We start from the raw sequence: 15629 nt of genomic DNA, 5'->3' as shown, positions 1-15629 counted from the left end.
AATCACTACAAAATGAACTCTAAAAATGTTGAAACTTGGAATGGTATCATCATTTCACCCGCATAGCATTTGCGAAAGAGTAGAGAGGGTCACGGCAAAAACTGGACGCACTTCGTGTACAAACTGGACAAACTCTTTCGGAGTATCAGGGTTTCGGACAAGAACTCATCGGTTACACGGGCACTTCGATGTTTTTCAAACTTATTTGTACTCCGGACTTTTTTTGTGTTCAGTATGCTGCATTCAAAGCGACATCATCAATTTTCAACATGTTCTGACATCATTTGTTGTTTTTCAATCATTTACCTAATTGTTTAGAGAGCTAAATGACTTAGAAATTGAAAATCACTACAAAATGAATTATGAAAATGTTGAAACTTGGCATGGTATTATCATTTCACCCGCATAGCATGTGCGAAAGAGTAGAGGGTCGCGGCAAAAACTGCACGCACTTCGTGTATAAACTGGACAAACTCTTTCGGAATATCAGGGTTTCGGACGAGAACTCATCTGTTACACGGGCACTTCAATGTTTTTTAAACTTATTTGAACTCCGGACTTCTTTTGCGTTCAGAATGCAGCACTCAAAGCGACGTTATCAATTTCCAACATGTTCTGACATCATTTGTTGTTTTTCAGTCATTTACCTAATTGTTTAGAGAGCTAAATGATCGTGAGATTGAAAATCACTACAAAATGAACTCTAAAAATGTTGAAACTTGGCATGGTATTATCATTTCACCCGCATAGCATGTGCGAAAGAGTAGAGAGGGTCACGGCAAAAATTGAACGCACTTCGTGTACAAACTAGACTAACTCTTTCGGAGTATCAGTGTTTCGGACGAGAACTCATCTGTTACACGGGCACTTCAATGTTTTTTAAACTTATTTGAACTCCAGACTTCTTTTGCGTTCAGAATGCAGCATTCAAAGCGACGTCATCAATTTCCAACATGTTCTGACATCATTTGTTGTTTTTCAGTCATTTACCTAATTGTTTAGAGAGCTAAATGACCGTGAAATTGAAAATCACTACAAAATGAACTCTGAAAATGTTGAAACTTGGCATGGTATCATCATTTCACCCGCATAGCATGTGCGAAAGAGTAGAGAGGGTCACGGCAAAAACTGGACGCACTTCGTGTACAAACTGGACAAACTCTTTCGGAGTATCAGGGTTTCGGATGAGAACTCATCTGTTACACGGGCACTTCAATGTTTTTTAAACTTATTTGAACTCCGGACTTTTTTGTGTTTAGTATGCAGCATTCAAAGCGACGTCATCCATTTTCAACATGTTCTGACATCATTTGTTGTTTTTCAGTCATTACCTAATTGTTTAGAGAGCTAAATGACCGTGAAATTGAAAATCACTACAAAATGAATTATGAAAATGTTGAAACTTGCAATAAATGAAAATAAATAATGCAGAAAAGAAAAAAAACTATATAAAAAAATTACTCAAAAATAAATAGAAGAAAATAAATAATGCAGAAAAGAAAAAAAACTATATAAAAAATTACTCAAAAATAAATAGAAAAAAATAAATAATGCAGAAAATAAAAAACTATATAAAAAAATTGTTGGGGCGCTGCCCAGTGGGCCTGCCAGACCTAGGTTGTGCAAATGCAGGCCTAGAAGGGCCAGCAGACTCACAGGGCAGCGCGCCCTAGTTAGGCCCAGAAGCCTGCTATATAGAGAAGTTCGAAGGAGCAGTCGCGGCTGGGTTTAAAAACCAGTGCGGCTGCCCTTCGCTCGGCGAGGTGGGACTAAACATTGTGCACCGCCGGTGGCAGCGCACAATCATTAGTACCAGTTGGTGGCTCCAACCGGTACTAATGATTGGGTCTTTAGTACCGGTTCGTGGCACGAACCGGTACTAAAGGGGCCGTTTCCCGCCCCTTGGCCTCGCGAAAATTGGCCTTTAGTATCGGTTGGTGGCTCCAACCGGTACTAAAGGCCCCTCCTATATATATGACACTTACGAAAAATTCAGTTTCATCGACCCACTTCTTCTCGATCCAAATTCTTCGCCGCGCCCGTCGCCCATCGCGCGCCGGCCTCGCCGCCCCCGCCGCCCTCACCCGCCGCCCGTAGTCGCCGTCACCGTCGTCGCCCCCGCCACCCGCCGTCGTCGCCGTCACCGCCGTCGCCCCCGCCACCCGTCGTCGCCGTCACCGCCGTCGCCCCCGCCTCGCCCGCCGCCGCCCGTACACCGCGCGCCGCCCTGCTCGTACACACACACACACACGAACACACACACACACACATACACACACATTGTTTTTACTTATTTTCTATTTTTTGTTGTTTAGATTAATGTTAGATAAATTACGTAGATAATAATGTTAGAATGTTAATGTTAGCTAGATGAATTATATGGAAAAGATGTTAAATATTAATGTCAATTTTAGATAAATTAGCTAGATATTAATTAGGTATATATATGAGATTTAAAGTAGTTGAATTAATATAACTAGTTTATTTTTAGTATGAAAATTAATAGAACAAGTTTATTTTTAGTAAGAAAATTTAGGTATATGAGATTTGATGATCTAATTAAAATATTACTATATAGAACTACCTACTTTATTTTAGTAAGAAATTAATACAACTAGTTTATTTTTAGTAAATTCTTAGTTGAATTAATAGAACTAGTTTATTTAGTTGAATTAATAGAACTAGTAAGTGTTTAACGTTTCACCTATATATGAACATATGTTAGATATTAATGTCTAATGTTAGATGAATTAGATATAAATTATATGTTAGATATATATTTAATTTAGTTATATGAGATTTCATTATCTAATTAACATTTTATTATATAGAACTAGCTACCTTATTTTTAGTAAGAAAATTAATAGAACTAGTTTACTTGAATTAGTTGAATTAATTAGTTGAACTAGTTAGTTGAATTAGTTCAATTAATTATGTATATTTTTCGTAAGTGCTTAGTTGAATTAGTTCAATTAATTAGTTGAACTAGTTGAATTAACAGAATTAGTTGAATTAATAGAACTAATAAGTGTTTAATGTTTCACCTATGAACATAGGAATGTCGTCTGACGACGAACACGATTTCATTATGTGCGAATACTACGAAGACCAGCGCGGCCTGTGCAGCAGAAATTTTCTAGTTGATGATAGACGCTTCAGCATCAAGCTGGATGAGAACTTCGAAGTGGATACAATAAGTCACAACGACAAGTCTTTTTTCGTAATTAAGCATGACTTATGCTTCATTTGCTTCAGCTTTTAATTTTAATTTTTCACTATTCTACTAGCGTATCCCCTGCCATGCAAGAATTTTTGTTTTGGATAAGATAGGTTTCAGTCCTAACGAAACTATGGAGGTAAAAAGAGTTTACTTGAAGACCGAGCATGGTTATACCTTCAACGTCAAATTATACAATGCAGACACATACACCTATTTTGAATGCAAAACTTGGCAAGCACTATGCAAGGCTTATGCATTTGAGCCTGCTATGGTTATCACCTTTGATATTCGTCCGAAAGATGATATTGAAGGTAATAGAGACATCTGGGTTGATGTGCAGATGCCTCCAGTTCTACCATTATGTGAGTTTCTCAACCATATTTATGTTTTCGATATGAGATTATTTGAACCAGTTGAATAATTAATAGATCTCAATTTATATTGACAGCTTACTTCCAATCAAGCAAACATGTCCGGCGCTTGGTAGACAGGACCGTCCACTGTCCCGGGGCTGAACTAAACTGCGAGGAGACAAGTCATTATGTTTCATGGCTTGAGGATCTTGATGCTGTCAAGACAAATTTCTTTCCTGCACTTAGAAATGTTAGTACTCAAAACGTGCGACCAATAGTGTTCGTACTGAACTACGGTCACATATATTTAGGAAAGATGGTAAGATTTCTACTATTTCTCCTCAGTGCATCTTTTGCATACATTATTTTTTAAGCTAAACTTCATTGCTAAGTATGTTACTATACGATGTTCTTCAACAGGGACTCCCGATGAATCTTGTGCCTGATTGGATCGAGACTAAAGGTACCATGAATATTGTTAGCTTACGGCCAAGATATCCTACAATGCACTTTAGTGCATTCAGGATTTCTAATAGCGAGAATGCTTAATAGTAAAAGACTGGAGCAAAATTGTGAACGATCACAGAGAAGTACTAGGGGGCAGCAATGAGAAGCGCAACCCACGATTAGGAGACAGGTTCATCTGCATGCTCCAATATGATGAATCAGCAAAGCTATACATGTTCTATGCTATTTTACCTGAGAGAGAGCAGCAGGAGTGATTAATTAGCTAGTTCATGCTCTTAGTACTTGTCCTCTCATGTCCGTGTTCTTCGTCCTGAACTTAATCTCAAAGAGTGATTTGCTTTTGTGGTGTTATGAACGCTTATAATATCATTACCATGTTGAACTCGATGATATCTTTGCTATGAAAACCATTGGTGATGATATATATGATGCAAGAGTTTTTATATTAATATGATGATGATGATGAGTTATTATATCATTTATGAAAGAAACTGCATATTAGTTTCAACTGGATGGATTCTAGCTAAGTGATCAAGTATATGCCATATCCATATTACCTCGATCACTTGAGTAGGTGATCAAGTATATATAATATGGATATGACATATACTTGATGACTTAGCTAGGATCCACCAACCAGCCAAACTAATCTGCGGTACATTCACCTAATGATTTAACAACTCATTATAATATAAAACAATCACTAAATTAAATTGAAAACACAAAATTAAAGTAAAAATAAAAAATAAAACCAAAACACACCCAAACATTTAGTACCGGTTGGTGTTACCAACCGGTACTAATGTCCTACGCGCCCACGGAGCTGGCTCGTGCCACGTGGTTGCTCTTTAGCACGGGTTCGTGCTGAACCGGTACTAAAGGGGGGGGGCCTTTAGTGCCCACAATTTAGTGCCGGTTACTGAACCGGCACTAAAGGCCCTTACGAACCGGTGCTATTGCCCGGTTCTGCACTAGTGACACATGGAAATTAGATCCATATTACGAAAAAAGTGTAGAGGAAATCATGCTAGAGTTCTTCAAGCGCCTCAAATACAATGAAGATATACTACTTCCTTACAACTTCGAGTGAGTCACACTGTCTTGTACTACAAATTCTGTTTTTGCCTACTAGCTAGCTACATGTTTTTGCTTACATATGCCCGCTTAATTAAGACATGCAAACGTGTGTGCATGCAGATTTCACTGGATCTTGTTAATCATTAAAGTTGATGAAGGAACAGTTGAAGTACTAGACTCACTACTTAAGAAAGCAAGTGACTACACCATCGTGAAGGGGATAGTCAACAGGTAATTTCAATCATTATTAACTATATCTCGGCCTATTTAATTAGTTCGTCATTTCCTGATAACAACTATTTAATAACCCATTTATTCATTTTCTTTGTCGGCGGGTAGGGCTTGGGCAAAGTTCATCAGCGTCACTCCAGGAAATTGAAACGAAATCTGAAATTGTATCGACCCAAGGTAAGTAATTAAGTAGTACTAGCTAGCTAGCTGCCATCTCTTTAATTATCATGCTTGATTAATTATTATCTGATCAAATTCCATTCTCGTAAAGGCCCTGAAGCAGGCGCCGGGGAATAATCTGTGTGCATACTGCATTTGCGAGAACATTCGCATGATGGCGTCCGAAAGGAGCAGATCTCAAAGACAGGAGTGGGTACGTTTGTCAAAACACTATTCACAATTTTTACACCATTATCGATATCTAGTCACACAACTAATACACATGCATATTGATCTCCTTCTTAACAGTTTAAAGAGGTGCGGGAGCAGCTCCTAGCAGAGGACCGCATAGAAGCAATTCAAGAGGAAATAGCGGGATTTTTGCTCGACCAGGTCATAGATCCCAAAGGAGAATACTTTTATCCGCTACCGCCCCCATGAACCACTTCCAATTGTCATCGTGCTCCGAAGGCACCAATTAGGCTAATGCCACTGGCTCCGAAGGTACCAATTAGGAGAAATTGTATATAGCTACCTAATTGTATAGATATATACATGTGTGTATATATGTGTGAATTAATGGTGGTTGTGAGACATTCGATGATATATATATATGATCGGTTCTACTAGAAATTCTATTTATATATATGCATAACGGGTACAATATGTAGCATCGTAAAATACTAGCAAACGAAAAAGAATTAAATAAAAAACATAAAATTAAATGAAAAAGAAATCATAAACCCAAAACCCCCCAACCTTTTAATACCGGTTGGTGTCACCAACCGGTACTAAAGGGCTCCCTGCCCCCGGAGTTGGCTCATGCCACGTGGTTGCCCTTTGGCACCGGTTCGTGCTGAACCGGTACTAAAGGGGGGGGGGGCTTTAGTGCCCACACTTTAGTGCCGCTTACCGAACCGGGACTAAAGGGCCTTACGAACCGGTGCTATTGCCCGGTTCTGCACCAATGGGACTCCCTCTTTTCCTAGTTGGAGTAGGAGAGGAGAAGGAAGGGAGAGAGGAAGAGAAGGAAAGGGGGCGCCGCCCCCCCTCCTTGTCCAATTCGGACTAGATGGGGAGGGGGCACGCGGCTGCCCTTGGCCGCCCCTCCTCTTCTCCCACTAAGGCCCATTAGGCCCAATATACTCCCCAGGGGGATCCGGTAACCCCATGGTACTCCGGTAAATGTCCAAAACCTCCTGAAACACTTCCGGGGTCTGAACATAGTCATCCAATATATCGATCTTTACGTCTCGACCATTTCGAGACTCCTCGTCATGTCCGTGATCATATCCGGGACTCCGAACTACCTTCGGTACATCAAAACACAAAAACTCATAATACCGATCGTCACAGAACTTTAAGCGTGCGGACCCTACTGGTTCGAGAACTATGTAGACATGACCAAGACATGTCTCCAGTCAATAACCAATAGCGGAACCTAGATGCTCATATTCGTTCCTACATATTCTACGAAGATCTTTATCGGCCAAACCGCATAACAACATACGTTGTTCCTTTTGTCATCGGTATGTTACTTGCCCGAGATTCGATCGCCGGTATCTCAATACCTAGTTCAATCTTGTTACTGAAAAGTCTCTTTACTCGTTTCGTAATGCAACATCCCGCAACTAACTCATTAGTCACATTGCTTGTAAGGCTTATAGTGATGTGCATTACCGAGAGGACCCGAAGATACCTCTTCGACAATCGGAGTGACAAATCCTAATCTTGATCTATGCCAACTCAACAAGTACCATCGGAGACACCTGTAGAGCACCTTTATAATCACCCAGTTACGGTGTGACGTTTGGTAGAACACAAAGTGTTCCTTCGGTAATCGGGAGTTGCATAATCTCATAGTCATAGGAACACGTATAAGTCATGAAGAAAGCAATAGCAGTAAACTAAAACGATCAAGTGCTAAGCTAACGGAATGGGTCAAATCAATCACATCATTCTACTAATGATGCGATCCCGTTTATCAAATGACAACTAATGTCTATGGTTAGGAAACATAACCATCTTTGATCAACGAGCTAATCAAGTAGAGGCATACTAGTGACACTATGTTTGTCTATGTATTCACACATGTATTATGTTTCTGGTTAATACAATTCGAGCATGAATAATAAACATTTATCATGAAATAAGGAAATAAATAATAACTTTATTATTGCCTCTAGGGCATATTTCCTTCATAGGGCGCACCCTCGAAGTTTGACCAATAGCGTTGGTCATGCTTGGTGGCCAACCACATATCCTAGTTCGGCGAGTCCACGACGTATGCTAGGTTGCGGCGGAGGTTGGCCTAGAGTTGAGCACGGCGGCGGCGGATCTCCGCCAGCCACGCGTGGTCTGTGTTAGGCACCGCCTGCACCGGAACCCTATCGAGGATGAGATGCCATTGGTGTGGCCGGTTCACGTCGGGCCGCGGCACCGGAACACCATGCTCCCAGAAGTACCGACAACAATGGACCGACACATGGAGGCGAAGGTTAGCCGTGGTTTACACCTGACGACGCCATGGTGTAGTTGGCCGCCGGCCTCGTAATCATGCTTGCCGCGCTTCCCGAACCCCAATGTAGGCGGCTGCTAGGGCTGGGTGTCGGGCGGCTGGGACGCAAGGGGAAGAAGATGAGAGGAAGTAGACTGGGCGGCCCCCCTCTGCCGCACGCGTGGCATTAGAAGGACATGCATGTGTAGGTTGGGTGGCTGACGTGCGGAGTCCCTCGCATGCGTGGACTTAAAACGACCGGTGGGTGGTGGTTGGGTGGTCGACACATGGGCATGAGGTAGATACCTAGCAGATGCGCGGCCAATCCGTCTCATGTTTGTGTGAACGTAAAATGGGCACAAATTTGTGTCAGAAATGCATCCGGATGAACACGTGAGACGGACATAATTTGCATTTGCGTTCGCGTGTTGAGCATGGGTTTTGCTCTTACGGAACCAAATTTACAAAATTGGACAAAATGAGTCGGCATGGTGGAGTTGGTCTTACCTCCGGAGGCCCAGGTGGTAGCTCATTATCCCTACCGCCAGCCTGTGAGGCAGAATTTTTTTGGTCGGATCCAGGCAAACTTTCAAAGCGGGGTCAAATGATGCGGAATTTTGACCATAATGTTAAAACTGTGATTTTGGCCTCCATCTGTTACAAATACATGAGCAATAGGAGTACATCGGCAGGGAGGGTCTGGGGTTCCATCCATCCATGTGCTTTGACTCCCAGTAAGTGAAACAGCAGGCAACGTGTTTGTTTGCTCACGAATAAGAATATAAATATTTGATCCGATGCATATTACTTGTCGCTCAAATGTATGTATCTAGATATAGATTAAAGAGAGTACAACATTTTGGCCTACTCCACGTGTTAGAGATTTTCAATAACTGAGTAATTTGCTAGAAGAAACATAGCGAAGAAACTAATAAAGGTACTCTGGCCAACTAAGGATAAATGTTACTCTTTTTTTTAAAGGAGGCATCTTCGGCCTCTGCATCGGAGAGATGCATACCACCACATTTATTAAACAAGCAAATAGGTTTAACACAAGTCTAAAAGTCTCAAATAAAGCTGCTCAGAGAGAGCTAAGGAGCAAAAACAAAAGCCACAGCCGGCCGGCAAGAGAAAGACAGGAAAACTAATTGCCTATCCTATTACATGACCGCCGTCCAAACCGGCTGAAAATATCCCGTGCTACCATCTTCCATCGGATAGATCCAGTAACAAACGCTCCCTAGCCTCCGTCGGAGTGAGTAATGACCACATACGGATCAACGCAGTGGCTCGGAATATAACCTGCAAAAAATGAGTATTTGATATTCTGTTAAAGACTAAATCATTTCTGCAGTTCCAGATAGCCCATAATAATGCACATACTCCTACACGAATGTGTCTCCCTATTTGGGGCTTAATCCCATCCAACCACGTTTCAAATAAAGTGTTAATATTATGTGGAGGAGTAATATTAAAGGCTATGTTCACTGATTGCCAAAGAATTTTTGCCATAGGACAATCGAGAAAGAGGTGCTTGATTGTTTCATCTCTATCACAAAAGCTACACCGACTGGACCCAATCCAGTTGCGTTTAATCAAATTATCCTTAGTTAAAATGACTTGTTTATGCACAAACCACATGAACACTTTAACACTCAAGGGAAGTTTGACATGCCAAACATGTTTCGACGTAGGAATAGAACTAGAATTAATAACATTCAAGTACATCGATTTGACCGTAAATTCTCCATTTCTAGTAAGCTTCCAACACAACTGGTCTGGACGTTGAGAAAGTTGAATCTTCATCAGTCTTCTCACAAGATGGAGCCAAGCTTCCCAATGGTTACCGGCTAAAGCTCTCCTGAAGCTAATATGTAAAGGCGTGGACGGACATACCGTCTCAACGGTCGCATCTCTCCGTTGAACAATGCTATAGATAGTAGGATACTGTACCGCCAATGGCGTATCCCCTAGCCAGGTATCCTCCCAGAATCTTGTAGAAGTACCGTTACCGATAACCACCTTGGTCTGGTTAAAGAAGAGCGATTTAACTCTCATCGGGCCTTTCCAGAAAGGCGAATCCATCGGCCTCACTGTCACCTGGGATAAGGTCTTGGACTGAAGGTACTTATTACGCACAATCTGAGTCCAAGTGGCCTCGGTCTCTCGAGAAAGCTTATACAACCATTTGCTGAGGAGACATTTGTTCTTTACCTCAAGATTTTTGATACCAAGACCCCCCCTGGTCCTTTGGTCGACAAATAATGTCCTATCTAGCTAATCTATACTTTCTCTTCAACTCATCACTTTGTCAGAAAAAACAGGATCGATAGAAGTCGAGTCTTTTCCGAACTCCCACTGGCACTTCGAAAAAAGACAAAAGGAACATCGGCCTCACTGTCACCTGGATAACTGTTACTCTTGGAACATATACATACACAAATAGATAAGGGATCAATCTAAACGTTGATTAGGTCTTTTTTTGTGAGTGTCGATTAGGGTTCCTCTAGTGTACAAGAGCAAGCTCGATCGGTACAGAGTTGTGCTCTTGTTGCTGGCATCATCGAATTGAAGCTCACACGTCCTCTCGCTACCTTCGGGGGAAACCCTTCACCAGTCGATCAGATGATGGCGGTGCTCTTGTGTCATTCCCTCCTTGGAACATCATTGTTGAAAGTGTGCATTGGCTCGAGGGACCAGTGGACGATCTTAGCGGTGGAGCGGTGTCCCATGTCACGCATCGATGGTGTGGAGTTTCGGCAGCATGTCGTAGCAGGGTCTCGGCAACGGATGTATGATGATGGACACATGTAGGGAGGAGGCGTTGTCTAGCGCCATGGTGGTGTCGACGGCATACCTGTCAAGGTCGATGCGTCAGTATCTGCTCTGACGATGGATCGATGGAAGGCGGTGGCGGCCTCTTAGAGTGCGCTGGACCGGTGTGTGCCCTAGACCCGCCAAGAGGCTTCGCTGGGGCCATCGGCTTTATATGTTAGATTTTGGTGCGAGGTCTGTTTGGTATTCCGTTCGGACTTTCGGCACCCCTTCATTAAGTGGTTAAGAGTTGTGACAGATGTTGCCATGATGGTGGCTTCGGACTTACTGAAGTATTACTTTATAATGTCTTTTTGAATAATTAATAAAATGACTCCATGCATCGACTAGATGCAGACCCCGGGGGTCATCCTATTTTTCTAAAAAAAACATTGTATGGCCAGTAGTGCATGTGCATGCGCCCAGAAGAAGTAGCAGCAGCAGCATCAATGCATTGTGTGTCCCGATCTACTTAGGCCGTATTGTTTGATCAGGCATGTACCAGCTGCTACTACTTGCTCAATGTTCCCAAGACCGGCGTGTGTGTTGAACTTGAATCAATGCATGTGTTTTCTGTTTGCTTGCTCGTCAATGGAGTAGTTGGAAAGCGAAACAGACGTCTTGTACTCTTGTTTGAGAGTAGAAATCTCTCTTTTGGGGGAATCGATGTAAAAGGCTGTTCGTGGATATTTGTAGCATGAGGCTTTGTACCTACAGAAAATGATTTCTCATTATTCTCATTTGATCTAAACCAACCCTCTCCTAGCTACCTGTATTGTCTCTTTTGTTTTTTCCTATATACACATTATTTCCTTTATTGTGTATGCATTTCATATTTCTTTCATGGGTTTCATTGTCGCTTTTGACGTACCTAATTTAATATCTGCTTAACTAAAATTTCACAACAATGATTTTCGATATTTCTAAAGAGAAAGAGATTTTATAGGTACATTTCTAGTGATCTGTACATCGTTTACGATTCATGTCCTTTTGGTGCGCGATCATGCATGAGTCAATGGTGCTGCTTCAACTTTGGTGTGATCGATCAACTCTTTGGGCGTGCCTTATCTGTCTCAAGAGAAGTACCACCACCCAAAGTGTGTGTTGAATGCATGTAAATAGCTTGTATATATTTGCTGGATTTTCACAGCCCGTAAAATTCTTTACTCCCTCTTTTTTCTTGTTATGGAATTTACTCACTCATTATTTCTTTTATTATGAACCTAAACCATGTTTCCCTTTTTTTTCTTTTGCCGCATGTGCAGTTGTCCTTGTTGTGTTTGTGTACTACCACCTCAAAAAACTTGAAGATTCAATTTTTTTCCCTTGCGGGTTTTCCATTAGCGCGTTTTACATGATTTCATGGTTGCTTACCGAGATTTAGATTGTAGAAGGAACAGGTGATTTGCATATCACTTATATTAGGTGGGCAAGAAACAGAGATACTATTGCAAATGGAGACCACCACACAGGAGCATAAGCCAGAATTACTGCTAGAACATGACTAATCTCTCTTGAGCCGAGCTACTAAATAAGACAGACTAATGATAGACGACACGAACTCCTCGCTGCCGTCCTCCCTTATTTATTCCGTTCAATGACCTCGCCGATTAGGTACCGACGATGCTCCTAAAGATCCTTGACGTCATGCTGAGAAGACAATCACAAGGGTTAATACAACATAAGTTGAATCTCTAATGCAGTGCCGGTCGGGTTAATCTACCTCGGCGCGAGAGTGAGGCTCCTCCAGGTTCTTCTTCTGCAGATCATCGTTTTCGTTCGGCTTGGACGGACGAGGTCGAGAGTGGAAGGCATCCACCACCATTCTGCCAAAGCTGCACTCCAGAAGCGAAATTCAACATGCATGTTTAGTGGTAGGGGTAGCAAGCAGGGCAAAATTCAGTATGTGGACATGACGGATGTGATGTGAGGAGGGTACATACGGGTGGTCGTCGTCAAACTCGATGTGGCCGTCGTAGCCGACGCCGGTGAACATGCTGTTCATACGCGCCGACTCCTCGTCGGTGGCCGGCTGGACCTTGAAGCCTTCGCCGGACCCTTGAGCCTTGTACTTCTCCGCCCAGCGGTCAAGCCACCGAGACTCCTCCTCGGTTGCGTACTGCACGCTGATCCTGAGGTCCCCTTCCTCTGGATCCGCAGCTGCTGCTGCGGCGGCGACGAGGCTGGCTAGCAGAAGGAGGGAGATGGGGACGAAGGACAGCCGGGCGCGGGCCATCTTGCTTCTCTGGCAGACTGATCTTGCGCTGTGCTGTTTCTTCAACTGAGGTGTGGCCTGGCCTGAGCCGCCTGGATGTGTATATATGGGCGATGGTGCACCTCAGTGCTGCATTGCTAGTACAGTTGAACAAGTTGTGTTGGTAAGATTTGTAATTTTCTCTAAGACTATAAAATTGAGGGCCACCTATTTATCAGTTGTCCGATTTTTTTTTAAATAAGTCGACCTTTCAAATCCAACGGTTAGCGGTTCGTCTTTGTCCTCAACACTACTGGAAAATCGTTGTACGCCGAGCGTTGTGGACTATACCGAGAGCTAAATCACCGGCTGTTGACAAACGCGTTGTACCCTGAGAGCCGAACTCGGCAAGACATGGAGCACGACAAAGACAGTACATTACCGACATGCAAGTGAAAAGTACATGTCAAACTAAATAAACTAGGCAAAGACCCCGTCACTACTCGGAAAAGACTTATAGGTGTGGGCTCAATTTAGTGGCTGGCGAGGACGAGTAGGCACTTGCCACTGCTATTTTGAGCGACGAGCAAAAATTACAACCTGCCACTCGTAAACTTTTACAAATTTACAAGTGAAACAAAAACAGCAGTGGCGGGCAAAGAAAAAGTGCCTGCTACTGGTTTGTTATGCACCAGTCGCGGGCAAAAAACATGGCCGCCACAAAAATATTTCGGCAACCCGCGTCAAAATTGTAGAAAGTTTCCAAAACTTTACGGTTGCAACGGTATCGGCCGCCCGCCACACATATCTTAAGTCCAGAAAAGTGCTTAAAAATCATGTTTACTAAACCTAGAATAGTCTCAATGGTGTGTATTAATCGTGAAAAAAGGTTTGAAGAAGTTGAAATGATGTATAAAAATTGGTTTGTGTTTGGCAGGCGGTGGTTTCTGTTCGAAACCCTGAAACTTCACCGGAGAGTGTTTTTTTCCATCAAGTCCTCAAATTTTTACCACACCCTACATGGGTCCAACGAAGACAACATGCCAAGTCTCATTCTTTCCGAAACTCGTTTGCACGCTGTGTAGAATCAAAGAGCGCTTTTCTCCTTTTAGTGGCCAGAAAACAAGCTAGTGCTTTGAAAATAGCAAACCAATAAAAAAACTGGTCAAATTTGAGCATGAGAGTTCCAATGGTGTGTATTAATCGTATCAAAAGTTTGAACTTGAAATCACGTAAAAAATATAGTTGTGTCTGGAAGGGGACAGTTTCCAGACACTTTGTCGGAGAGTGTTTGGTTCATACATGAAGAGCGTCTTGTTTTTATCATAACACTCTCAAATAACTCTACAGCGGTCCAACGGAGACACCATGTTAAGTTTTACCCCTTTCAGAGCTCGTTCAACCGCTCGCGCCTTCTGGGAGGGGGGGGGGGGGGGCGGGGGGGGGCGAGGAGGGTAGTGCCGGCGCTAGGGTTCACCTTCCTAATGGTCACGGGGGTGGGGGGAGGGAAATATTTCTCCCAAAACTTCTACGCATCTTGTCTTCAAAATCTAAGCCGTGTTGGAAAACAAGACCCGAGAGCGCCATGTTGGTGGTTGAAGGGATCGAGTAATCACCCTCAGGGAGTGTAGGTGGCTGACACGGCCAGAGTGGTGCACGTCAGGGGGCCGGTGGCCACTGCTGGCCGGGGACCAACAGTGGGAAAGGAGGGGCTAGGGAAAGTGGAGATTCACTTTGGTACATGGGCGCATATGGTCTTTCCACCAATAAAAATATTTCAAAATGACAAAAATCCGTAAAAAAATTGCTACGTACATCTTGACATTCTAAGTGCGCACGCCGAAATTCACAGAAAACCAACATTTTTTGTGGCGGTGTAAAAGAAAATTGTACCGTGAAACTTTTTGTCAGAATTTTGTGACATTTCAAAATACATATAAAATTCTTTACAAAAACCAAAAGCATATGCTTCCGGGTGCCAAAACTCTCCTCTCCTCTCTCGTAGGGAGAGGGGCTACTCAACGGCCTCCCTACGATGTGCACAGTTGCATGGCGAGGTGATCATCTATCAACCTGATGGGATTACAGCTAAAACCCTTTCACGTTAATTTAATGAAGAGGAAATGCCTTTACTAACCCAGGGAAATTAACCGTGGGCTTTTGTTATACCGCTCTCCTCACCGCTAGCAGTATAGTGTACCGTAAAAATGGTCATTCTATTTCACCCTCGACTCTCAATACTGGCTTGATGACATTCTCGCTCGTATCCTTCGTTCTTCTTGACACTGTGAAGTTATATGCTATATTTGGTTGATGTTTTTCAGAAACAAAATTAATTTCCTCCACTTGACAGATATTGGCTACAAGATTCATAAAATAGAAGACACACGAATATATTTTGTTTCTCGAACCCGGAAGAGACTCACACAATTGCCTCTTAATTATGTTGAGTGACACACACAATCCACGATATATTCGCATAGAGATACATGAAGATCGGCGTACTCCAGCACCCTGCACAGTACTACCATACTAGTACGGATCGCTGCAGATACTACGACACAAAATAAAAGGCGCCTAAAATATTTTCCCTTGGAACGAAAAGAGCAGCTCCTT

General features: G+C 42.7%; 1 protein-coding gene across 1 annotated transcript; it reads right to left on the bottom strand.

The window, feature by feature from the left end:
- Nucleotides 1–12204: 12204 nt before the first annotated feature.
- Nucleotides 12205–13128, bottom strand: LOC125551984. The gene is made up of 3 exons (XM_048715451.1): nt 12763–13128; nt 12543–12654; nt 12205–12469 (listed from the first exon to the last, which is right to left on the bottom strand). Exons 1-3 carry the CDS (start codon nt 13053–13055, stop codon nt 12449–12451), a joined length of 426 nt encoding a protein of 141 aa, XP_048571408.1. The 5' UTR covers nt 13056–13128; the 3' UTR covers nt 12205–12448.
- Nucleotides 13129–15629: the final 2501 nt, after the last annotated feature.

Source organism: Triticum urartu, chromosome 1 (assembly GCF_003073215.2).
Source record: "Triticum urartu cultivar G1812 chromosome 1, Tu2.1, whole genome shotgun sequence".
In the NCBI taxonomy this organism is placed as follows: domain Eukaryota; kingdom Viridiplantae; phylum Streptophyta; class Magnoliopsida; order Poales; family Poaceae; genus Triticum; species Triticum urartu.
This window is presented reverse-complemented; position numbering and strand designations above follow the sequence as displayed.

Bases quoted from the DNA above. Each gene is read 5' to 3' on its own strand.
- LOC125551984 (XM_048715451.1), bottom strand. From the start codon at position 13,055: ATGGCCCGCGCCCGGCTGTCCTTCGTCCCCATCTCCCTCCTTCTGCTA. The intron at 12,655-12,762 runs GTATGTACCCTC...TCTGGAGTGCAG, and splicing joins GAGTTTGACGACGACCACCC to CTTTGGCAGAATGGTGGTGG. The intron at 12,470-12,542 runs GTAGATTAACCC...TTGTCTTCTCAG, and splicing joins AGCCTCACTCTCGCGCCGAG to CATGACGTCAAGGATCTTTA.